Raw genomic sequence first — 27,469 nt, forward strand, 5'->3', positions numbered from 1 at the left:
TTCAGCAGTCTTTCAATTGTCTTATTTTCAACACAAAGCTTCACATTAGGGTTGTGTATCTGTATCTGTATCTGTAAATTATTTGTATTTGTATCTGTATTCGGATAAAATTGGAAGTGTGCAGAGCTTAACCCGGATGTTCATAAAATTACACGAGAAGCCTGTTTTAAGTGTCATTTTCATTTACTAATTATGACTTGTATAACTCAAAATATTTTAAAACACAGTTTCTTTAAATATATTCTAATTAAAACAACAATAATACTAAATATTAAAGTTATGTTACAATAATCATCCACAATCTCAAATAAGAGGACTGTAGATAAAATAGCTGATTAGAGAACATAGAAGTTGTTAGAAAATATTTGGTAATTGAAAATAACTTTTTTTTTTGCATACAAAAACAAATATATCTTACAGAATCTTACAGTACCTTGAATATAGCCATTTACACTTGATGTTCAAATACTTTATCTAACCAGAGGGTATTTTCTGTTCCTGGTCAAGAAGCATGTAAAACACTATATAAATTTCAATATGTGAGTCAGCAGAAAAGCTGGAAATCTTGAGTTACAGTGTAATTAAAAAGACATATAGTGAGTGTAAAAGGTGATAAAAAGAAAAAGTCCAGGAAGAAATATAGAAACTAGCAGAGAGATAAAGGAAGAGGAAATGAAAGAAAACGATGAAACTTAAAACAGGCGTTTGCATTGTTATTTTCCCTTTTTTCCGCAGACAGTGCATTTGCATGAATTCATTTCTGCAAACAAGGACATTTGGCTAGCACAGAAAATGATAAATGCACTACATTATGGATCTTAATGTCTAAATGTTAACATGTCTCTAGCAGACTTAGACCACTATGATAGGCTGTGAGAGGCATAATCCAGATCAACCTGAAAGAAAATAGTACATAAACACAAAAAGCATTCTTAACAGGGCCAGCAGAATACTCATGCATATACATGCAGGAGATGCTCGAGGGAAGGGCTGCTTCCTGCCGGGACAGAGTGGGCTTTGTCGGGAGATGTGGGTCAGATAAGGCTACTGCTGATCTCAATATCAAAAAGTAACTTTCAATGGAGCTGTATTCTAGAGAGAGAGAAAAAAAACAGTAGTTTAGCTTTGATATAGATACATCTGTTTTTAGATATAGATACATTTATTTTCACTTCAGTGGCCGTTTTTGGATATCCAGTGCTGTTTAAATATTTTTTTATTTATAATTTAGTTTCCACAAATTAATAATAAAAAAAAGAATAACAAATTTCATGTTTAATTTAATGTTTAATTTAAAGCTTTTAAAATTGTGGGCAAGTTTGGGTGAGTAAGGGCAAGATAGTGTCTTGCTAATCAAACAACGAGTAACCAAGGTGACTAACCTGAAGCAGGAACAATGAACAGAGGATACAGAAAATAGAGCAAAACCAACTCAGGGTAAAATTCAAAACAAACAAACAAAAAAAAAAAGACAAAGCCCTGACATCACTCCTTCCTCAAAAAGGCATGTCTATGTTTGTATGACATGCCCTTAAAACATATACTGTCCAACAGAGGGTGGAAGGGGGCTTAGGTGGGGGGCGCAGGGTAGGCAACCATGACAGGCAGGGCCAGGGCGGAAAGGCAAAAGCAGCCAGGGTGAGATCCACAGCAGAATGTCCAGGACACGGCAGAGTCCACTCCCATGACAGAGTCAAGGGAGGGAGGAGCCATGGGGGAGACATGGCAGCCGAGACCAGGGGAATGCCAGGACGAGACAAAGCCAGCTGGAGTGGAGACCCAGGTGGAGTCGAGGGATTGTAGGGACTGGGTGACGACGAAGTTCCTGAGGACTGAGGCAAAGGCAGAGCAACCGAGTACCAAGGTAGAAGGGTGAAAGGACAAAGCACACTGCTAAGATGGAGCTGAGGGGACGATGGTCCCAGGCGGAGCTGAGGGAGGGATGAGCCAAGGTGGAGTCGACTGCTCAAAAGGCCAAGGTGGAGTTACAGGCCTGGAGGTTTGAGGTAGAGCACAGGAGTTGACACCCCTTGGCTGAGATGGCAAACTTGAAGTTCAAGGTGGATCCAAGCAGGTGGGCAGAGCCATAGGAAAAGCTGATGGGCTGAGAGGAGACAGTGGAGTCAGGGCTGAAAGACTGGGCAATACAGGCAGGGCTTTCACTAACTGCCATTCTGGCTGATACAGGACAGTTCATGGAACTCAGTAACACCTTTCTTAGCCAACACGGGACATAAAAAACACACTATGGAATGGCTTCTCTGGCTGACTCAGAACTGGCTGAGGAGGTGGCAGTGGGAAGCAGTTTGAACATCAACGACCTCATTAGTTCAGCACTAGATGATGAAACCGGTTCATTACACAGAAAAACAGGCAGTGGAAATTCCACACACTCAAAATTAATTAGTGCTTGTACCCCCGCCACTGTAGAGGGGGTATGGTTCCACTTCTTCCCCTTGTACTCCACCAAAATTCCCTCAGAGACTGACATTGTTTCCGGCTCACACACCTAGTCAGACGTTTCTTCGGGCTTGGGCTCTGGGATGATCTCTCGCTCATGCATCCACTCTAGCACTGGTATTGTGGCAGGCTCGGGCTCCACTTCTGCGGTGGGTTAGGCTAGTCTGTTTCTGAGGTGGCTGTGGTGGTGACTGCAGCTTACGTGCTGTTTTCTTCCTCATTCTCGCAGATGGTGAAGGGAGAACCGTTGTTGAGGAGTCCCGTGTGTCCCCGGCAAGTTGCCACCCATGCCTAAATTCACCACTGGATATTTATTCATAAATACAGCCACTGGCTTTGTTACTGAATGAACAAATTACTCAATGGCTCCCTCACTCACTCATGAATGAATGAGGCATTTATAAAGCACCCCCTGCTGGCCTTACCAACACCTCTTCCAGCAGCTAACTGGTTTTCCCAGGAGGTCTCCCATCCAGGTACTAACCAGGCTCAGCCCTGCTTAGCTTCAGTAGGCAACCGGTCTTGGGCTACAGGGTGATATGGCTCTTGGCCATATCACCCTGTCACTCATTAAGACAGTGACTTACCACCACCTATCTGCGGTTTTTAGTTTAATATTTAAAAGTATCCACGCCCATGGACCGTTGGCTGAACGTATGATGCATATGGCACACTTATCTGGAAACACTTCTGCAGTATCGAAGTCGTCATCTGGTTGGTTTAATTCTATAAGATGTCTGAGAGACGTGTGTTGTGTTCTTTAATGGTCCGCTTGGAAACAAATGCTGTCATGTTTACAACTGTGACAATGAGCGCTTATCAGGATCAAATAAATGCTGGATTTTCAAAAGTATGTGAAGTTCGCGGGCTCCATTGTTGCAGTAAACTTGCACAACGTTCTTGAATGAATAATTTATAGATGCACGCCAGTCTGTTATTGTAGGGACACTGACTTTCATTTTCACACCCCTAAACATGACATGGAACAAAACTAACTCTGATTGGTTGCTTTACATGTCGGTCAAATGTCCTTTTGGGTGGTCCTTAGCCAATGAAAGCTGCGATAGAGTCCAGACCTTCTGCTGTCAGTCTGAAGGTCTGACTATGCAGTTTATTTCAGCCACAAAAGAAGCAATATCACCATCTTCAGTGCATTGAAGGTACTATATCATGTGTGCTTTGCCCTTACTCATCCAAACTTGTCAACAAGGCTAATTTACACAAATGTGAGTGCATTAGCAGGTAGTTGCTGAATCACAAGTGTTTCGCATATGAATATGAGATGAGGACATGGCTGCAATCGGTGATGAGACAAAAACCAGCACTCAACATTATTTTATTTATTAGTTATATTAAACAGACCTTTTTGAAGGATACTGGTTTACATATCTCCTTTTAGAGCACATGAGCTAAACTGAGACTTGAGTGAAAATGTTAAAGAGGCTGTTGTGTCAACCTTGTTTCATTGCAATTGTAAGCTGTTCAGTTTTATTTTGATTTTAGTAAATAAACTTATTATTGTTTCCTCACAAATCAACTTTTTGTTTTTCACTGGCATGTCTCTTAGGTGTTGAGGACTACTGCATTTTTGAGCCTACATTCAGTATGAGTAAAATACTTAAGTACTGTTTAAATACTCTAAGACTTTTACTCATGTCATATTGGAATTGTTGACTTGTAACATGTAATGGAGTCATTTTTGCTGTAAGGTATCTGTACTTTTACTCAAGTATGGTTCCCTTTCGAGGGAACTCGTGCTGCATCAAGGATGCTTTGGGAATGCTTCTGCGTGATTGCATCTGAAGCACGTTTGTGAACTCAGTCCAGTGGCATGACAGAACGTCACAGGCGGGGAGACGTCAGGACCAGGAAGCTATAAAGCACACCCAGACCAAACATTATTAGCTTCTATGCCTCAGCAAGCTCTCTGTGTGAATTGTCTGTCTGAATTAGTGTTGTTTGTCCAAGTTACAAAGCACACACACACACAAGTCTGTTAGCTGTCTCACGTCACAGAAGTCAGATAAATCTCAAAACATAGAAACTCTTTTACTTAGATATCATCACATATCCCCGAATTAGTAAATACAAAAAACTACAAAACTACCTAAATTTTTTTAAGGGTAAAAATTTAGTTGATGTTCAACAAATAAAAACGGATATACTGATGAACAAATTATAAAGCTTGGGTTGGTGAATATTAAATCCCTTTCTTCAAAAGCACTTATTGTAAATGATATTAGACAATAATCTAGATTTGCTGTGTTTGACAGAAACCTGGCTAAAACCATATGATTACATTTTTTTTTTAGATGAGTCTAGCCCTCAAGGTTACTATAATTGACACAAACCACGTCGGAAAGGCAAAGGCGGAGGTGCTACTGTAATTTATAATAATATCTTTAGTATTACTCAAAAGTCTTTCAAATATTATTCCTTCGAAGTGATGATGCTTTATGTAACATTATGTAATGTAAGTGACAAATCCCATTTGAAATTCATGCTTGCTACTGTATACAGGCCACCAGGGCACCATACAGTCTTCATCAAAGAATTTGCAGATTTTCTATCGGAGTCAGGATTTAACCCATATCATAGTACTGAGACTGCTCTCATTAGAGTTACATGATTTGCTCTTATCATCAGATCGGGGTTATATCTCTCTATTAGTGTTTCTGGATCTTAGTGCTGTGTTTGACACTATCGATCACAACATTCTTTTAAATAGACTCGAAAATTATGTTGGCATTAGTGTAATTGCATTGGCATGGTTCAAATCATACTTATCTTACTGTTATCAGTTTGAAGTAATAAACAAAGAGATGTCATATTGATCACAAGTTCAATATGGATTACCACAAGACTCAGTACTAGGACCATTGCTTTTCACTCTGTACTTGCTACTCTTGGGAGATATCATTAGGAAGCATGGCATTAGTTTTCACTGTTACGCTGATGATACTCAGCTCTATATTTCTTCGCGCCCTGATGAAACTTACCAATTCACAAAATTAACAGAATGCATAGCTGATAAAAAAAAAATTGGATGACCAGTCATTTCCTACTACTAAATTCAGAAAAAACAGAGATTCTAATTATTGGACTAAAAACTTCTGCTCATAATAACCTAGAATACTGTCTAACACTTGATGGTTGCTCTGTTAAGTCTTCGCTGTCAGTTAGGAACCTGGATGTGCTCTTTGATACCAATCTTTCATTTGAAAGCCACATTTCTAGCATTTCATGCAGACCAAATGCATTCATGACCTCAAGGCTAGATTACTGTAACGCTCTACTGGGTGGTTGCCCTGCTCGCTTGGTAAACAAACTACAGCTTGTACAAAATGCAGCAGCTAGAGTTCAAGAACCAGGAAGTATGACCATATTAGCCCAGTTCTGTCAACACCACATTGGCTTCCTGTTAAAAATCATATAGATTTTAAAATATTGCTAATTACTTACAAAGCACCAAATGGTTTAGCTCCCCAGTACCTGAGCGAGCTCTTAACACATTATAGTCCTTTATGTCTATTGCGATGATTCTTACAACGGAATTAATCAGTACTGAATTTATTTAATCCGGACAATGAAACCATTTTCTTTAAGAGCTGCTGTGCAGCCAAAATTATATACCAGTTATCACTATAAAGCTGCTTTGACACAATCTGAATTGTAAAAAGCGTTATATAAATAAAGGTGACTTGACTTGACTTGATATTATGGCATGCAAACAGGCATTTTAAATGTGTGTTCTTCATTGCCCTCGCTACATCATGGGCAGTGATACACACAATTTGTGCATGGTTTGTTTGGGAGCTGAGCATGCATGACAGCGGCAGGGCTGAGCGCAAATGGAAATCGTGGAGGGGTTAGAGACGGGGTCTGCCTTTTCTCTGCCTATACCCATGACATCCAGCAGATTGCGGAGGTTAAACCCTTTTCAGCTCAGCTTTTCAGTTCTCAAATAAAAATACAGTGGGTACGGAAAGTATAAATGCAGCAGCTAGAGTTCTTACTAGAACTAGGAAGTATGACCATATTAGCCCAGTTCTGTCGTCACTGCATTGGCTTCCGGTTAATCATCGTATAGATTTTAAAATCTTGCTAATTACTTACAACGCACTAAATGGTTTAGCTCCCCAGTACCTAAGCGAGCTCTTAATACATTATAGTCTATCACGTTTATTGCGATCTCACAATTCAGGCAAGCTCATAATACCTAGAATATCAAAATCGGTAGATCCTTCTCCTATTTGGCACCTAAACTCTGGAACAATCTTCCTAGCATTGTGCGGGAAGCAGACACACTCTGTCAGTTTAAATCTATACTAAAAACGCATCTCTTTAACCTGGCATACACATAACACATTATCAATTTATATTTTCAAATCCATTAAAGGATTATTAGGCTGCATAAATTAGGTCAGCCGGAACCGGGAATACTTCCTATAACACCAGATCAGAGGTTGCGTTAGACTTTAACATTGTCCGTCATTTTGAAGGACAGGGTCGTAAAAATTCCGTCATAATCTATTACTACCCGTCATTTTAATTTTCATATTTTAATTATAATAACACATTTAATTGCTTTTATTTTTGTTCACAAATAAAAGCAATTAAATGTGTTATTATAACATTTGAACAAAAATAAAAGCAATTAAATGTGTTATTATAATTAAAATATGAAAATTAATATGACTGGTAATTCACACGCGAAATTTCTCTGTAACGTGACTGTTGTATAGGCTATGTGTTGGTAGCCATTAAAGAAAACATAGTTTCATATTTATGTTTAAATAGTCCTATGTTATATTTTAAATTCATCTATTTGATTATGAAAAGTTAACAGCATGATGCATCATGAGATGCGCAGTATATCCGGAGACATGACATGTCAGACATGATTTTAAACACTTCATTAAGTTTTATTTTCTAGAAAGCCTTTCTTTAAAAGTGAATTTCGTTTTGTAAAAATTGTATCTTAATTTTAATCAATGTTTCATTAACCAATTGCCTGGATGTAATAAATAAGAATCAAATATAACAGACAATATAATCATGACATGGAGGCGCGGGCGCGATCACTGGCGCGTGAACTGGAGCGCGTCTTACAGGCTAAATGAAACGAAACTCAGCGGCTGCTTGCCTCACATACATGAGAAATATATCTACAGAAAGCTTTAAATACCTACTTTAACGAAAACGAATTAATTCAAAACGAAAAGAAATAGGCTACTCTGATTATGTAGACTAAACCGAATGAAGTGCATTCTCTCTCTAGCGCATCCATAGATGAGAAGAGTCAATATCAACTTCATCTTTGCAGCCGACACTGATTCAGAAAACATTGCTTTATTAATAGACAATTAAAATGTCTCCTTGCTGTTTTGCGCATTCATGAGACCAATATCGAATCGTAAAACATAAGTCGATCTCTTGGTAGGCTATGCTGTTTTCAGTTGATGATTAAACAGTGCATTGTGCGCCTCCCATCCAATAAATCGCAATAGGCTTAACGCTTTGTGTTGCTTTTGATATGGAACAAAAGTCTCAGATTTCAAATTCTGTCCATTTCATTAAGAAATTCAAGCAATAAATACCGTTTTGGCGCTCTTTAATGTGGCGTGATAGAGAGTTGTAGCTTCTGGGTAGGCCTACTCACCTGTGCTTTATCAGTATCAAACGCATAGCAAAAGATTCGTGCCAGTTTTTTTTTGTTCTGGATCCAGTGCTCTGCTGCTACATTGGAGCGCACTCGCCACCAACTGGACAGGGGTGTGAATTACAGTTACAATTTACAGTAGATCACCCTGAGTGTAATCTGTCACCGTGACGGACGGCCTTCAGATTTTTCCGTCATTGATAAAAAAATTCCGTCAATGACGGAAAATTTTCGGTTAAAGCGACCTCTGCACCAGATGTACTCGTTACATCAGAAAAAGAATGGCATCTACGCTAATATTAGTCTTTCTGTTTATCCCGAGGTTTACCGTAGTCAACCGGTTCTGGGCCGTATCCAGCTGAGACCAAGGACCGGTGCCATGACACGACCACAACACAGCCCTGAAGTATCAGCAGAGATCGAGTCAACTAGATCATCCATTGTGAAGACATCATCAACACGACAGCCAGTGCCACAGTTCCTCAACAGACCGTCCATACCGGCGTGATGAATACGATCCTCAACTGGACACGACCACAACGCAGCCCTGAAGTATCAGCAGAGATCGAGTCAACTGTATCATCCATTGTGAAGGCCTCATCGACATGACAGCCAGTGCCACAGTTCCTCAACAGACCGTCCATACCGGCGTGATGAATACGATCCTCAACTGGATGGAACTGAAATAAATACTTTGATTGTTGCGATCCTATCAGACTTATGATAGCAACCTGATTGTAACAAAGCACTGTTCGCCAGAGGAGAACTGGCCCCCCGACTAAGCCTGGTTTCTCCCAAGGTTTTTTTTTCTCCATTTTAACACCTACTTGCCACTTGTTTGCCACCTGATGTCACTTGATGGCGTTTGGGTTCCTTGCCGCTGTCGCCTTTGGCTTGCTTAGTTGGGGACACTTGACATTTGATATCCAATAGTATTATTGACATTTACATTTAGTCATTTTAGCAGACGCTTTTATCCAAAGCGACTTACAAATGAGAGTAGTAGAATCAATCAAATCAACATGAGAACAACAGTATCTAAGTGCTGAGTGAAGTCACAGTTATGTCAGTAAAGTGCTCATAGCGAATTTTTTTTTTTTTTAAATAAATACACAGATAGGAGAAGAATATTAGTCAAGGTAAGTGCTACTACTACTACTGGGTCAAGTGCTGACGAAAAAGATACGTCTTTAGCATTTTTTTGAAAATGGCTAGAGACTCAGCTGCTCGGATAGAGCGTGGTAGGTCATTCCACCAGCCAGGAACAGTTCCGGAGAAGGTCCGTGAGAGTGATTTTGTGCCCCTATGTGATGGCACCACAAGGCGCCGTTCACTTGCAGAACGCAGGTTTCTGGAGGGCGCGTAAGTCTGAAGTAGTGAGTTAAGGTATAGCGGTGCAGAGCCAGCGGTCGTTCTGTAGGCAAACATCAGAGCCTTGAATTGGATGCGAGCAGCTACTGGCAGCCAGTGCAGACTGACGAAGAGAGGAGTGACGTGCACTCTCTTCGGTTCGTTGAAGACCAGTCTTGCTGCAGCATTCTGGATCAGTTGCAGAGGCTTGATAGTGCATGCTGGAAGGCCAGCCAAGAGAGCATTACAGTAGTCCAGTCTGGATAGAACAAGAGCTTGGACAAGAATTTGTGTGGAATGTTCCGATAGGAAGGGTCTAATCTTCCTGATGTTGTACAAGGCAAATCTGCAGGACCGGGTCGTTGCTGCAACATGATCTGTGAAGGTTAGACAATCATCCATCACCACTCCAAGGTTTCTGGCTGTCCTAGAAGGAGTGATGGTTGAAGACCCAAGTTGAACTGAAAGGTTGTGATGAAGTGTTGGGTTTGCACCGATCGCAAGCAGTTCCGTTTTTGCAAGGTTGAGTTGGAGGTGGTGGTCCTTCATCCAGGCAGAAATGGCTGTCAGGCAGGCTGTGATGCGACCAGCAACCGTCGGATCATCTGGTTGGAATGAGAGGTAGAGTTGTGTGTCATCAGCATAACAGTGATAGGAGAAACCATGATCCTGAATGACCGATCCTAGTGATGACGTGTAGATGGAGAAGAGAAGTGGACCAAGCACAGAGCCCTGAGGTACCCCAGTAGCAAAATGATGTGACTTGGACACCTCACTTCTCCAAGATACCCTGAAGGACCTACCTGAGAGGTAAGACTCGAACCACTGGAGCGCGGTTCCCGTGATGCCCTTCGACATGAGTGTAGACAGGAGGATCTGGTGGGTCACTGTGTCAAAGGCATCAGACAGATCCAGCAAGATGAGTACTGATGAATTTGAAGATGCTCGTGCCAGTCTCAGGGCTTCAGTGACTGAGAGCAGGGCAGTCTCAGTAGAGTGGCCACTCTTGAAACCAGACTGGTGGTTGTCAAGGAGGTTGTTATGTGTGAGATAGGTAGACAGTTGGTTGAATACAACTCTCTCAAGTGTCTTAGCAATGAAAGGAAGAAGGGATACTGGTCTGTAGTTTTCTAAAAGTGCTGGATTCAGAGTGGGTTTCTTAAGCAGTGGGGTAATCCTAGCCTGCTTAAAAGCTGTGGGAAATGTTCCAGTGTGAAGGGAGGAACTGATAATGTGAGTGAGTGCAGGTAGAATTGAGTAGGAGATGGCCTGAAGAAGATGAGTGGGGATAGGGTCTAGCGGACAGGTAGTGGGGTGATTGGAAAGAATGAGTTTGGAAACATCTGCCTCAGAAAGCATGGAGAAGGAGGGGAGAATTTGTGTGTTTTCAATTAAGATGTTTTTGTCAGTGTGTGGTGTGGACAATTGGCCGCTGATGGTTGTTATTTTATGTGTGAAGAAAGTGGCAAAGTCATCAGCTGTAAGAACTGATGTGGGAGGGAGGGGAGGAGGGCAAAGAAGAGAAGAGAAGGTTTTGAAAAGTGTTCGGGAGTCATTTGAGTTGTTAATTTTAGTGTGATAGTAGGAGGTTTTAGCATTGGAGACATTAGTAGAGAAAGAAGAAAGGAGTGACTGATATAAGCTAAGGTCAGTAGGATTTTTAGATTTGCGCCACTTCCTCTCTGCAGCCCTGAGTCTAGACCGATGCTCACGGAGTACATCAGAGAGCCAAGGGGCAGAGGGGCTGGTCTGGTTAAAAGGGGGCAGAAATCATCTAAGCAAGATGATAGAGTGGTGCAGAGAGTGTCAGTAGCAGTGTTAGTGTCCATTGATGAGAATTGGTTAGCGGGAGGAAGTGTGAATGAGACCGAAGAGGATAGATGAGATGGTGAGAGGGAGCGTAGGTTTCGCCGAAAAGTGACATGTGGGGGAGTGTGTGATGAGTTGGGGGTCAGGTTGAGTGTGAAAGTAATGAGAAAGTGATCTGAGGTGTGTAGTGGAGTAACCAGTGTATTGTCGGTGGAGCCACAGCGTGTGTAGATGAGGTCCAATTGGTTACCTGATTTGTGGGTAGCTGAGGTAGCCACTCGCTTGAGATCAAATGAGGCAAGCAGCGTGTGGAAGTCAGCAGCCTGGGGTTTGTCTAGATGGATGTTGAAATCACCAAGTACTAGCAGAGGAGTGCCATCCTCAGGGAAGGATGAGAGTAACACATCCAACTCCTCCAAGAAGTTACCTAGCTGACCTGGGGGACGATAAACAACTACAACATGAATTTTAGTAGGGTAGGTGATGGTAATTGCATGTGATTCAAATGAGCCATTTTCAGAGAGAGATGGTAAAGGATTGAACTTCCATTCATTGGACATAAGCAAACCAGTACCACCAACCCTCCCAATCTGGCGTGAGGTGTGAGAGAAAGTGAAATTAGAGGAGAGGGCTGCTGGTGTGGCAGTGTCCTCTGGTTTGATCCATGTCTCAGTCAGAGCCATGAGATGGAGATCTGAATAAGTAGCAATAGCTATGATGAAGTCTGCTTTGTTGACAGCACACTGACAATTCCAGAGCCCAATCGAAATAGAAAAAAATGTACTAGGTGACATGGGTAAAGAACGCAGGTTGTTATGGTTGCGCTGCTTACAGCGTGTAGCACGCGATTTACGAGTGTTAGTAATAGTGGGAATTTGGAAGCACATATCTAAAACAAGTCAAGAGACAGACAAGAACACACTGTATAAAGAGGAAAGAAAGAATAAAAAAAGAAAAGAAAAGAGCAATACTCAAGTGCCTTGTCGGAGTCGCTGGTCTTTACACTCTTCGGTCTTCACACGAGGAGGGCTTCACATGAGGGCTGCCGCGTCCACTGCCGCGGTACACTATGCACTTATAACAGCTTATTACAACGTTAGTTCAGCAGGCCACGCCTTACTGACTCAGAGCAAACGAGAACAAACACGATTTGCCACGTGACCTCAGTAAACAAGCAGTAAAGCAACTATACAGCACTAAAATCAACTAGAAACGACAGCAAAACACTTACAGTATGCAGATCCTCTTGTAGCTTCAATGATTCTCTCTAATGAATGCTAAATAACAACTGTTTATATACTAAGCTGGCTTTGGCCACGCCTTACTGACCCAGAGCAAACGAGAACAAACGCGATTTGCCACGTGACCTCAGTGAACAAGCAGTAAAGCAACTATACAGCACTAAAATCAACTAGAAAAACGACAGCAAAACACTTACAGTATGCAGATCCTCTTGTAGCTTCAATGATTCTCTCTAATGAATGCTAAATAACAACTGTTTATATACTAAGCTGGTTGAATAAATTGACATTTATTCAACAGTGCTTCTGATCTGCCTGCATTGACACTATTATTTAAGAGCTGCTGTGCAGCCAAATTATGTACCAGTTATCAATGTAAAGCTGCTTTGACACAATCTGCATTGTAAAAAGCGCTATATAAATAAAGGTGACTTGACTTGACTTGACTATTCAGACCCCCTTAAATTTTTCACTCTTTGTTATATTGCAGCCATTTGCTAAAATCATTTAAGTTCATTTTTTTTTCCTCATTGATGTACACACAGCACCCCATATTGACAGAAAAACACAGAATTGTTGACATTTTTACAGATTTAAAAAAAAAAAAAACTGAAATATCACAAGTCCTAAGTATTCAGACCCTTTGCTGTGACACTCATATATTTAACTCAGGCGCTGTCCATTTCTTCTGATCATCCTTGAGATGGTTCTACACCTTCATTTGAGTCCAGCTGTGTTTGATTGTACTGATTGGACTTGATTAGGAAAGCCACACACCTGTCTATATAAGACCTTACAGCTCACAGTGCATGTCAGAGCAAATGAGAATCATGAGGTCAAAGGAACTGCCTGTAGAGCTCAGAGACAGAATTGTGGCAAGGCACAGATCTGGCCAAGGTTACAAAAAAAATTCTGCTGCACTTAAGGTTTCTAATAGCACAGTGGCCTCCATAATCCTTAAATGGAAGACATTTGGGATGACCAGAGCCCTTCCTAGAGCTGGGCGTCTGGCCAAACTGAGCTATCGGGGGAGAAGAGCCTTGGTGAGAGAGGTAAAGAAGAACCCAAAGATCACTGTGGCTGTGCTCCAGAGATGCAGTCGGGAGATGGGAGAAAGTTGTAGAAAGTTTCAGTCGGGGCTGGTGGAGGGCTGATGTGGCAGAGTGGCCCAACGGAAGCCTCTCCTCAGTGCAAGACACATGAAAGCCTGCATGGAGTTTGCTAACAAACACCTGAAGGACACCTGAATAGAACTTTTTGGCCTTAATTCTAAGTGGTATGTGTGGAGAAAACCAGGCACTGCTCATCACCTGTCCAATACAGTCCCAACAGTGAAGCATGGTGGTGGCAGCATCATGCTGTGGGGGTGTTTTTCAGCTGCAGGGACAGGATGACTGGTTGCAATCGAGGGAAAGATGAATGCGGCCAAGTACAGGGATATCCTGGACGAAAACCTTCTCCAGAATGCTCAGGACCTCAGACTGGGCCGAAGGTTTACCTTCCAACAAGACAATGACCCTAAGCACAAAGCTAAAATAACGAAGGAGTGGCTTCACAACAACTCTGTGACTGTTCTTGAAAGGCCCAGCCAGAGCCCTGACTTAAACCCAATTGAGCATCTCTGGAGAGACCTAAAAATGGCTGTCCATATATAACAAAGAGTGAAAAATGTAATGGGGTCTGAATATTTTCTGTACCGACTGTATATGCAAATATAAGGGGGCTGAAAGAGTATTGGTATGGGGCAATGCCAAAAATTGAACAGACGCTTGTGAGCTATCTGTCCCCTGGCATGGCACCATCACTTAAGGCCCCGACATTACCCTCCAGGTGGCACTGGTGGGTAAGGCAAATGCAACAGCAGGCAGACCTGCTAAGAGACCTGGAATTTCTCCTTCTCTGGACTCTGGGGCTGCTGGGCAGGAGCAATCCTAACTGTTAACGAGACCAGGATAGCATTCTCAACCGAAGCTTCTGAAGCAGAGGGTGGATCGGGAGAGTTGTTCATAGAATATGTTCCTCCACCCGAGACAGAGTCCGGTTTCTACAATTGGTACTTCATCGTTCCAAAGAAGGATGGGGGATTGCATTGCATTTTAGATCTGCACCATCTAAATTGCTCAAAGCAGATCGTGACTCAAATCAGATCTGAGGACTGATTTGTCAAGATAGATCTTAGGACGCATACTTCCATGTATCCATCCTTCCACTGCACAGGAAGTTCCTGAGGTTCGCTTTTGGTGGCAAAGCGTACCAATATCGGGTTCTGCCTTTTGGATTAGCACTATCAACCCGCACTTTCACGAAATGTTAAACTATATTGACAATTGGTTAATCATAGCACAATTGGAACAGATGGTGGTTCAGCATTGAGATGTCGTCTTCGCTAATATGAAAGACCTGGGGTTAAGGCTGTGTAGGGAAAACACCCTAGGAAGTAAAATTAGCTCAAATGAAATATTTAGGGAATTATAAAGAGTTGTTTAGATTACGACCGAGCAACTGATTCGTCCAGCGTTCATTTGCTCGAGCCGTAATAAGCTCTTGTAACGGATATAAATATCCAACAATCGTGAAAACACTGATTAGAGCACGGTAACTTGATCACAGTTTAAGACATTAAATCATAAAGCACATAATACAAGACACTTTCCTTTTAAAATCTACAAGAGATTTTATTTATTCTAACACAAACTAATCTAACACAAAGGCACGCACATACACACACACACATTCATACGCGTTGCAGTAAGAAGGAAATGAGAGAGAAAGAGTTTTGAAAGAGAGAGAGAGAGAGAGAGAGAGAGAGAGATCTGATTAACCGAATTCCTATCAATGCATTTCAAGGACCAGAACGAACCATGAATCATTCATTTATGCACCAGTTCAGTTTTGGTCTGGAGGTACTTGCTTGCGTTGACTTAAAGGTGAATTTCCCTCGTCGTGCAGAGAGGGGTTTCCCAAGTCGATGATTGGTCCAGATCAGGTCCGTGTGGAACAATGAAGGAAGTCTCTTTGTCGCTGGAGTTGAAGCGGCAAAAGTCGTTGGTTGAACTTTGCGGCGAAACGTAGGACACGAGACTTTCAGCGGTAAAGGAAAATTAAGTAAAGAAAAGAAAAGTGAGTGAAGGTGGGATGGCTTGAATGAGCGGGTGGTCTGTTCTTCTTGTCACTCCATTGTTCTTGGTACCCTGGTCATGGTTTCTCTTACCAGAACTAACCAAACCCAGTTCGTTTACTAACCAACTTCTCCCGTTCACTATGCCAGTCAGAACCCGTGGTACAATGCGGATGTAAATAGGAAAATACAACAGCGGGCCGTGGCTTTTAAATCTGGTAATGCTGTTGCTTATAAGGTGTCCAGATACTCTTTGGAGCGCTCTATTAAAGCTGCTAAACGAGGCTATGGAGCTAAGATAGAGGGACATTTCACGGTGGCGGACCCTCGACGTATGTGGCAAGGGCTAAATTCTATCATTGATTGGAAACCTAAAGGAGGATCTATCATTAATGTTGATCCATCCTTGCCAAACGAATTAAATGAGTTTTATTGTCGTTTTGAAACTGGATATGTTGAACCTGTTGTTTTTTCGGCTTGTAATGAGCAGAGTTTAACAATCATTCAGGAGGATGTCCAGAGGATCTTGTCCAGGACGAAGGTTAGGAAGGCACCTGGTCCGGATGGTATTCCTCCTCGTGTCCTTAAACTGTGCTCCGAGCAACTTGCTCCTGTTTTGACTGATCTTTTTAACATGTCACTTGGGAAGTGTACTGTTCCAGCTAGTTTTAAAAGATCAATCATAATTCCAGTGCCCAAGAAGACACCTGTGACGTGTTTGAATGACTATCGGCCAGTGGCCCTTACATCTGTCTTGATGAAAACCTTTGAGCGGTTGGTGTTGAACTTTGTTAGAGATCAAATCCCTATGTCTGTGGACACACTACAATTTGCATATAGGAAAAACAGAAGTGTGGAGGACGCCATTTCCTTTGCTCTGAACTCTGTCTATAAGCATCTTGATGCACAAAAATCATATGCTAGAATGCTATTTATAGACTATAGTTCAGCTTTTAACTCAATGGTCCCAACAAAGCTCTTTCACAAATTGAAATGTCTTGGACTCGATGATGCCATTTGTAAATGGATTTTAAATTTCCTCACTTGTCGACCACAAAGGGTCAAAATTAATGGCTGTATTTCAGATGAGTTGTATGTTAGTACTGGTTCACCACAGGGGTGTATTTTGAGCCCCCTATTGTTCACATTGTATACTCATGACCTTGTAGCATCCTATGATAATAATGTGATAATCAAATATGCCGATGATACAACTATCATTGGGCTGATTAGTTCAAATGATGAATCTCAGTATCGTGAGGAGGTGGAGAATGTTGCTCAATGGAGTAAAAAAAATAACTTGCTTCTGAACACTTCAAAAACATGTGAACTTGTTATTGATTTTTGTCACAACAGGAATCAGTTGCCTATTACTATCTATGATTCTGATGTGCAGATTGTTGAGAAATGTAAATTTTTGGGTGTGACTCTTTCTCATGATTTGAACTGGAGCTCTAATACGACTAGCATTGCTAAGAAAGCGAGACAGCGCCTCTTCTTTTTACGCAGGCTTCGAGAGTTTACTCAAAATACTAAGATTCTTTTGAATTTTTATTATTGTGTAATTGAGAGTGTTTTAACTAGTTGTATTACTTTGTGGTATGGTAATCTCACCCTGAAAGAGAAGAAGGCTTTGAACAAAGTGGTTCGCTCAGCCAGCAGGACCATTGGCTGTACTTTGCCATTCTTGGAGGTTATATATAAAGCTAGACTTTTGAATCGAGCTTTAAAACTCGTTAATGATGCCTCAGGCCATCCTGCAGGGGCCTTCTTTGAGATGCTTCCCTCAGGGAGAAGGTATCGCTCGGTAAAATGTTCTACTGATCGCCATTTAAACAGTTTCTTTCCCCAAGCTGTAATCATTTTAAACAAAGCACTTTAAATTTGGCACTTTATATTTATGTGTGGATTCTATTGTATAGCATTTTACTTTTGAGTTTTTATGTGGCATCTGCTTATCTTTTTTATGTTTTTTTTTTTTTTTTTTTTTTTTTTTGAGTGTTTGACATTGTACATTGTACTCAGAGCTTCTTGCACATCTTTTCCAATGTGGTTTTATACTGCAAATGGCTAATAAAGTGAACTGAACTAAAATCTTGCCATATGATCATTTAAACTTAGTTGTTTGTCACACCTCTGAGGAGTCTTGGCCAATCAGACATTGTCCTGTTTCAAGAGGGCCTTCCTCTGCCCCCAATAAAACATAAGTGTCACATCCCGGTCTGTCTCTGCTTTAGCAGAGTGCCATTTTAACATAATTGCTGTTAAATGGGATACAATATATTTTAAACAGATTTCATTCAAGTCAGGATATAGGAAAGGGGGAAAGAATCAAATTAAGTCCAAATAAGGCATACTTTCAGTCATTCAGTCAAGAGTTAACACATTTACATGAATTGTGAGTGTTTCTAAAGCCTAACTGTTTACAGGTAGTACTTGTGGACACATAATGCAAAATGTATGTAGTTAAAAGATGTTTGATAAGTCCGTTAAAATTGTTGGAACAATTTTGAAGCAGATTTATTTGTTCAACAGTCTCTTTGGCTCTCCTGTGAAGTAAGGAAACAAAAGGGTCTGGATTGTCTCTCTGTCTTCTTGGGTGACCCTTTGGTATGTCGCTTCTGCTATCAGGAAGCATGTGTCGTAAAAGTAATCAGCCTGGCTTTGTCTGCAGACGGGCCGGAGCCGGAACCCCAATTCTGAATTAGAATTATGTTTTGAAAGAATCATCTAAATGATTCATTTGTCTGGTTCGTCCACAGTTCTTACAGCTGTATGCCAAGTAGAGTGTGCTTTCTTCAGCACAGAGAAACACTTTTCTAGGCCTGGTGTGGGACTTAACAATGATGCAGGCATGTCTGTCTCCTGATCATATTGATTTGATATTCACAGCTGTAAACAACATAAAGCTAGGCCAGTCAATTACTGTCAAACAGTTTCAGAGACTGTTGGGTCTGATGGCAGCTGCGTCCAACATGATACCTTATGGCCTGTTGTACAAGGTTTTTCCCGAGGTGGAACCCACTTCGCATGATCAAGGTTATGCGCAGGTGTCTACACACATTAGTGATATGGAGTAAGCCAATGTCAGCTCAGGGTCTGTGGAGGAGGAGTCATCTCTCATGAGAAATAAATTGCCTGGAAATGATGGCTGTGTCTTCATAGTGTTGAAGCATTTCCTCCCAGACCTCAGAGGCCATCGTCAAGAGACCACATCAGTGGTTGAGGTTGTTGAGACCATACTTCACACCAGAGCTCCCTCTACAAGGAAAATGTATGCATTGAAGTGGAGGGTTTTCATGGTGTGGAACTAAACAGTGGGACCCAGTTAACTGCCTGGTTGGTACAGTGCTGAAGTTACTGCAGAATAATTTTTTTCCACAGGGTTATCCCCTTCCACACTGAAAGTGAACATGGTGGCTGTAAGGGAGGTCCACCTACAGGGGTTCAGGCTGTAAGGGTGGTCCGCCTACAGGCTGTAGGGTGGTAATAAACAAGAAATGTACAGTTTTCTGCCATCTTGCTGATAATGTTGTATCTATATGAGATGCGTCTATCTTTCCCTCAACACTTCTAAAAGGCAAATAGCAATTAACTTACCACAACAGCTGAAGAAAGAGAAGATCAAACCTCTTGCTTGTTGCAAATCACAATTTTCTGCTGAAAAGACACTCGCCAACTTGAGATGGGAGATCACATCGGGGTCACCACTTTGTAAGGACCACCCATCAGCCCAACGACGGAATCCAACGGCCTGGGCAAAGGTTTAAAGCGTGTATGTCTTTTCAGCGCCCCTGTGAAGTTCACTCAATTTTTTAGAATTTAGTTTAAATTTTACTTTAACTGCTTGTTTAATCTGACTCCAGTTTCAAATTATTATTACCCTTAGATTGTGTTTCTAATTAAGAAATTAATCATTAGTCATGTATTAATTTAGATATTTGATTATTCTGGGTATCCCGTACTTTCAATTATTCATTCATTACGGGCCCGATATCACTTCGAGTCACACGCCCCGGGTTTGTGCGGATCTCATGACACAAATTCGTCAGTTTCTGATTCTTAGTCAGAGGGTGCAGAGTTTACTAATGCATTTGAGTCGAACCGCCACATGCTTGCTCAAACACAGTTTTCTTAGCCACGATACTGCTGTTACAACAGAGACGGCTCGGAGGCAGATGTAAAGGCAAGTACAATGTTTTATTGATATCAGCAGAGATAACAGTGAGTATATGGCAATGATAGAAGCTTGGTATTGTAGATAGAAGAAGTGATACTGTCCTTTTGTTGATTGTAGATGGAATATGGAGAAGCACGCTGGAGACTGGGAACACTCACACACAGTAGGAGAAGCACACGGGGAAGACTGGAGACACTGGGGGCGTTGGAAGCAGGTAAGTAGCAGATTGGAGTCCTTAAGGTAAGTACACATGGAGCTGTAGTATGAACGAGACCGGACAGTGACTGTTTGTGAGTGTTGGGTATTTAAGGTGGTGGTGATGGCAGAGCTGATGATGTGCAGGTGGCGGTGATTAGTACTCTGGTGATTGTGTGCGTGGGTATTGGATGGAGGTGGAACCTGACATGTCTGTGACAGTACCCCCCCTCCCACGGCCCGCTCCTGAGGGCCGAGGACCTCGACGTTGTGGTGGTCGTCCTCTTGGGCGTGGCGCAGGTCTGTCAGGGTGGCTGGCGTGGAATACTTGTAGAAGATTGGGATCGAGGATATCGTTTCTAGGCACCCATGAGCGCTCCTCTGGGCTGTAGCCCTCCCAGTCGACGAGATATTCAAGTAGACCACCACGCGCAGGGAGTCCAGAATCTCGCGAACCTCGTACGCAGCACCGTCGTCCAGGATGAGTGGAAGGGGGGGCTCGGTGGCTGCCACGTCAGGTTCTGTGGAGGGAGAAACAGAAGGGTGGTGAGGTTTTAATAGGGAGACATGAAAGGTTGGATGAATCTTGTATTGAGGTGGAAGTTGTAAACGATACGTGACAGGATTGATCTGTCTGGTGATGGTAAATGGGCCAATGAAGCGAGGACTCAGCTTCTTGCAGGGCAGACGCAGCCTGATGTCCTTGGTTGACAGCCAGACCTTCTGCCCCGGTTGGTAGGATGGAGCATTGGAGCACTGAAGGTCTGTTGTCATCCTGTGTCTGCGCAGGGTTCTCTGCAGTTGATGGTGGGCTGAGTCCCATACCCTCTCGCTATCCCGGAACCAGTAGTCGACTGCGGGGACATTGGAATGTTCCCCATCCCAGGGGAACAGCAGGGGTTGGAAACCGAGTACGCATTGGAAGGGTGTTAGACCGGTGGAAGGTTGGTGGAGAGAGTTCTGGGCGTACTCGGCCCAACCCAGATACTGGTTCCAGGACTTCTGGTGGCCATGACAGAAGGTACGCAGGAAGCGGCCAATCTCCTGGATTTTCCGTTCTGTCTGCCTGTTCGTCTGAGGATGGTAGCCGGATGACAGACTGACGGACACACCCAGGAGCAACAGGAAGGCCTTCCAGACACGGGAGATGAATTGGGGCCCTCGGTCTGATACAATGTCTTTGGGGATTCCATAATATCAGAAGATGTGGTTAAACATGAGCTCTGCTGTAGTTAAGGCGGTAAGTAGACCTCTCAGGGGGATGAGACGGCAGGCCTTGGAGAATCAGTCTACTACCACGAGCACACAGGTGTGACCATCCGATGTGGGGAGATCCGTGATAAAGTCAACCCCCAGGTGTGACCAAAGTCGCTCAGGAACGGGCAGCGGAGAGAGCTTGCCGGCTGGCAGATGACAAGGGCTCTTGGCGATGGCGCACTCCCTGCAGCCCTGCACATACTTTCTGACATCCCTGGCCATGTTGGGCCACCAGAAGTGCTCCTTGAGCAGCGAGAGGGTCTCATTGACCCCCGGGTGACCAGTGCTAAGTGATGAGTGAGCAGAGTGTACAAGTGGAGTGCGACGTGTCCGGGTGATGTACTGAAGGCCCTGGGGACAACCCGGCGGAGTGTAGGAGGAGGCATTGGAGGAGGGTAGAGTTTCTTTCATTCACAAAGATGGATTCTGTAAGGATGGTTTCAGGAGATTCATTCTGATGCATGGAGACGGGATAATGCATCAGCTTTAATGTTCTTGGAGCCGGGGCGATAGGAGATAGTAAAGTCAAATCTGGAGAAGAACATGGCCCAGCAGGCTTGTCGAGGGTTGAGTCTTTTGGCAGCTTTGAGGTATTCCAAGTTTTTATGGTCGGTGAGTACTTGAAAGGGATGATAGGCTCCCTCCAACCAATGCCTCCAGTTGACCTCTGCCGGGTTGAGTTTGCGGGAGAAGAAGGAGCATGGGTGGAGTCTACTTTAATTCCCCTGCTGCTGTGAAAGTACCGCTCACACTCCTGTCGTGGAGGCGTCCACCTCGACGACAAAGGGCAGGTCTGGGTTCGGGTGGACGAGGGGAGGGGAGCAGTGGTGAAGGCTTCCTTGAGTGCTTCAAAGGCGTTGGTGGCATCTTCGGACCAGGACAGAGACTTGGGCTGATGACGGAGGAGGTTGGTTAGTGGGTGGACGATGGAACTGTAGTTTTTGATGAAGCGACGGTAGAAATTGGCGAAGGCGAGGAAGCGTTGGAGTTCTTTGATGGTTGTGGGAGCAGGTCAGGACTTGATGGCTTCCACCTTCCCCTCGTCCATCCGGATGCCACTGTGATCAATGAAATATCCCCGGAAGTGGACTGAGGGCTGGTGAAATGAACACTTTTCTGCCTTGAGGAATAGATGGAACTGCTGTAAGCGTTGGAAGACCTCCGCAACGTGGTGGCGATGTTCGGCCAGGCTCCGGGAGTAGATCAAGATGTCATCAATATACACGAGTACAAACTTGTGGAGGAACTCCTGGAGCACCTCATGAATGAAATCCTGGAATACGGAGGGGGCGTTGACAAGTCCATAGGGCATGACCAAATATTCATAATGGCCGGGGGGGTGTGACGAAGGCGGTCTTCCACTCGTCCCCCTCGCGTATCCGGATGAGGTTGTACGCGCTGCGGAGGTCCAACTTAGTGAACACAGTGGCACCACAGAGATGTTCCAGGGCCGCTGGGACGAGGGAAAGAGGGTACTGGAATTTAACTGTTATCTTGTTAAGGGAACGATAGTCTATGCAGGGCCGCAAGCCTCCGTCCTTTTTTGCCACAAAGAAGAAACTTGAGGCAGCAGGGGAAGTAGACGGGCGTATATATCCTTGGTTAAGGTCCTCTTCAATGTATTCTTCCATGGCCTTCTCCTCCGGCACTGACAGGGGGTAGATCCTTCCCCTAGGCACTGGTTCACCCGGTAACAGATCTATTGCACAGTCCCATGGCCGGTGTGGAGGAAGCTTGGAGGCACGTTGTGGGCAGAAGACGTCACTGAAGGGGGCGTAACAGGATCGAATATCGGTGGAGCGTTTCTCAATGGGGCTTTCAATGGAAGTAGTACAGACAGAGATCTTTTTGGAACATGGAGACTTGGGAACTGGAAGCTTGGAGAAGCAACTGGAGAAGCAGTGTTCGCCCCACTTCAGGATCTCGCCTGTGCGCCAGGAGATGGTGGGGCTGTGCTGTTCGAGCCACGGGCGCCCTAGAACCACGTCAGCGGTGGAATCTTCCAGAACTAGCAAATGGATGTCTTCCACGTGTAGAATACCTACACGGAGTTGAAGGGGTCCCACACAGTGACTGATCCTCTTCCTGCTCAGGGGCTTGCCCGTCATGGAGTGGACTTGGTAGATGGTCAGAGAGGGTGAAGTTTTGAGCTTGAATATTAGTTTGTATTCAAACGTTTCTTTGCTTCCCGAGTCTTTCTGGTAGAACAAGGGTTACAGTCATAACCCAAGATGTTTTCAGGTACTCTTTACACCTCTGAGTCAATGTTCCCTCTAAGCTGCGCGCGTGTGTGGCCGCTCACTTCTGAAGCCACTGCCATGCAGAAAAATAATTGCTGCGCAGAGAACAGACATAAAAATCATGTGTGGGGAAATCCATTTGATTGTAGTAGTTTAAATGAGAAACAATTGCAGTGCTTTGGACAACCGCTATAGAGTTATTGTCGCTATAGAGTTAGAACCGGTGAATGCGGTTTACAGGTTTCATAGAAAGAGAACGATTGAGCGCGTGTGAGCTGGCTGGCCCTGAGCCAAATCAGTCTTGGTAAGAATACTGTCATGTTTGTGGACTAAATACCTCAATACGAGAGGCAATGCGAAACGAAAAGAAATGTGAAATAAAACGTCATGTTTCAATGAAAAGTGGTGGAAATAACGGATGATGGGCACAGAATGCTAACAAAACTCGGAGACATTTACAATTACACTCCCATCACAGGTGTAGCTTGCAAACTCAAAATATATCAGTTATATACCTCCGTTTAAATCGATTTTTGTGTGTGGTGGTGGTGTGGGTTTCAGGGATGTTTAGATAACTATAAAAGAGTTAACGTTCACTTTTCTTAAAAATATTTAGCTATCAAATCTGTTTAAATGCTTCAGTTTGTTTTCACTTTATAATATATTAAAACAAATGGAAGCATTTAAACTGATATAATACTGTATATCAGTTTAAATACTTAAATATTATATTATATTTTATTATATTATAATGTAAGCCTAATACAAAATTGATCTCACAAGGGGATTGTTTAGGGCTCCTTGCCATGAAAAATCTTGAAACCTCCTGGTATATAAATAATTCATAAGCAATAAACATGTAATTTTGATGGTTTAACACTGTTTGTTGCTAATAATTGACTGTACAAAAACACATTATGGTTGTTCCAAACCATCATTGTAACTGCTCATATTATATTATTAGAAAGAATTGAACTGTCCTGCAGGAGGACAGAAATTATTTTTTAATAGAATTTCTTGGTAAAGACTGAAAAAATCTCAAGTAACCTAAAATGTGCTTAATTTAGTGACTGAAATGCTTGTTTTCAAACATATTATTTAATATATCACTAAGTTACATCAAGGGTCAAATAAAATAGAAACGGCACATTAAAGTTAAATGTTACAGTTGCATGATAAAACCTTTTGTGTGTGTGTGTGTGTTTACGTTCATTGTACAGGTTTGATATAAAGTATGTTTTTGCTCAGGTGGCCAAAATGTGCGCTCAAAAGTTTTGCTCAGCGAGTGAAAAGAGGGGGTACATAGAAGTATACCCCACTCTAAGAATTTTGGGAGTCACTGAGTTACCTGATTTTACTTTAAAGGGATAGTTCACCTAAAAATAAAAAGATTATTTACTTACCCTCATGTAATTTCAAACCTGTAAGACTTTCCTTCATCAGTGGAACACGAAAGAAGGTATTTTGAAGAAGATATTTTTCAAAATATTTTCTTTTGTGAAAGAAAGTTATACAGGTTTTTAGAACATGAAAGTGAATAAATGATGACATAATTTTCATTTTGAATGATCTATCTATATAAGTGGATCAGCTGCTAAAACAATGTAGACAGCACATGCCAATGCTATAACTGGGTACAATTTATTCTTAGTCAATTCGTTTCTCAGATTTTTGTATTTGGCTTTAGATGAACAAAAGGCTACAAGTGTTTCAATGCTTTCTGAAACATTTTTTTTTTTTTTTTTTTCTGTAAAGTGGATCTACATATAACATGGGAAGAGAAAAAATGCATGTAATCTGTACATGTCAGATAGATGGAGAAAAAGAGATTGAGATGAAGTGACAGAGTTTCAAAGCTGTAGGGGTTCATGCCACATGGCCACCAGGCGGTCTCTAATCCAATCACACACACATGATCTGTGCCCTTTCACAGGAAATGCTGGGACACAGGCACTAATTAAAACAAAAATCTGAACACAAGTACTGCAAACAGGATATGAGATTTAGAGCAACAGCTGGTCCACTTATTGAAGGAGAGGCAGACAGAAGCAAAATATACACAGAAGCATGACGCATGAGGTTTTCATTTGGGACCGTGTTTAGCAGCTCTTTATGATGGTGATGAAAAACTGACATTTTTAAATCTGTTTCCAAGGCAGTATATTATACTGTCAAACCAATGCAATGACACTTTATATTATTTTCTATAGGAGTGCTAGAGAGAGAAGAGAGTGGAAGCAGTAGCTCATTGACCAAAGCCAAGATCCTCTATAGGTCTTGCACCAATGAGAGTGAGTATAACATGATTGGATATATAATTATAAAAGCTCTTAATATTATATTTTTATACATTTTTAGAAAGATGCTGTCACGACATTATACATGGAGAATGTCATTATGAAATCATTATGTAGTTGTTTAAATGAGCCAAACATGTAGATATTCTCAAACAAACAAACAAACAAACAAACAAACTACGATTTCAATATTCATTGGCTGCTAAAATAAGCCTGTATTACTGTAATATTCTCCTGACAGGCCTCATTGAACAGAGAGCTGGGACACCTCTCCTCACAATGCTGCCAGATGTCTTTGAATGGCCTATAGCAACAGATGATTGGGACACCACCTACGGTAGGATTTCTCAGTGGATGTTTATATAATCTTAACTACCTCATATGCACATTGTATCCTAATTTTTCTTCTCTCTTCTCCTCTACAGGAATGAATTGGAGAGCAGAAGATGCCATAGCCAAACTTAATGAGAAATATGGAAAGCAAGTTCTAATTAGCTTTTTTATTGGTACAGATGACCGAGACTCCAATGCACACATCATTCATGTAGGTGTGCGCAACAACAGATGACAACTTCTTTTGCATACAAACACAAATACATGTTTACTTTTGTTTAAAACACTTCTCCACCACAGCAAAAACAAACCTTCCTCTAAATGCCTATACCTTTTATCTCCAAAAAGTGTTTCAAACTTAAGACTTAAAATAAAAATAAGACTTGCAATAAAAATTGCTTTAAACAAACACTATTAATGTTTATGGGTCTGTGAGGATTTTAATTGGAATAACTGATACAATTTTAATGGGGCAGCACTACATGTGGATGCATTGGATTTTCAATTATGAATGAAAGGCTGATTGTCTCTTGGTTTTATTCTCTGTGCCAGTTTGACCAGCCAAGTCTTGGCCTTTCCTCAAGAGACTACTATGTGTGCACCGGGCCCTACGAGGAGGTAAGAATTGCCTGTTAATCAGGAACAGGTGGATTTTGTCAAACTTATCTTTGTGGTTCTTTCTTCTTGTTTCTTTTTCCTCCTCAACTCCTCCCTACAGAAATGACAAGTTTAGACCAGGATTAACTTTCATGCTGGTTCACGCTGATCTAACTGGTGGATTAGTAGAGTCTCTAACTGTCTGTCTCTCTCTCTCACATTTTCTTTAACTCTCTATCCAATACAAAAGCCCATATTCATGACATTTACAAAATGTATGAGTTGAAGGAACCTATGGCCTTTTTCATACCTTGAGTTCTTTGGTCTGTGTAGATTGAAATTATTGCGCCATTAATCAGAAAGTGTAAATCCACCTCAGTTTACTCTCAGAATAAAAGTTAAGTTTTGCCTCCAGCTTGATTTGCCCAGACCACACAGATTAGAAGTGCAAGATAAGCCCGTACATCTCATAAAATATCAGTCTGCTTATTTAAAATAAGCTAATCAATTTCCATTTCATTTCTCTTGGAGAAACAGTCACTCTTTAATGAGAGTGCTCAGACAGAAACTGTTAGTTATCATCAACTGATCGTTATTCAGGTCAGACTTATAAGTGCTATGCGCCTTTAATATGTTCCAGACTTGGTTAATTTAAACTTAAAAAAAAGGCAACAAAGAAAGTGGGGAAGCCTCATCTCCTCAGAATGAGACAAACAGATGGAAACACTTG

At 42.2% G+C, this 27,469-nt stretch overlaps 1 protein-coding gene across 8 annotated transcripts in view; it reads left to right on the plus strand.

Annotated features, from left to right (window-relative positions):
* The window catches only part of LOC137023153 (neprilysin-like), an 86,131-nt gene that overhangs the window by 39,951 nt on the left and 18,711 nt on the right, over positions 1–27,469 (plus strand). For all 8 annotated transcript variants that reach the window (XM_067389859.1, XM_067389865.1, XM_067389860.1 and 5 more), the window contains 4 exons: positions 25,723–25,803; positions 26,051–26,146; positions 26,235–26,353; positions 26,695–26,760. In XM_067389859.1, the coding sequence (XP_067245960.1) occupies positions 25,723–25,803; positions 26,051–26,146; positions 26,235–26,353; positions 26,695–26,760 (362 nt within the window). The remainder of the gene's footprint in view (positions 1–25,722; positions 25,804–26,050; positions 26,147–26,234; positions 26,354–26,694; positions 26,761–27,469) is intronic.

This window comes from Chanodichthys erythropterus, chromosome 7 (assembly GCF_024489055.1).
Source record: "Chanodichthys erythropterus isolate Z2021 chromosome 7, ASM2448905v1, whole genome shotgun sequence".
Lineage (NCBI taxonomy): Eukaryota > Metazoa > Chordata > Actinopteri > Cypriniformes > Xenocyprididae > Chanodichthys > Chanodichthys erythropterus.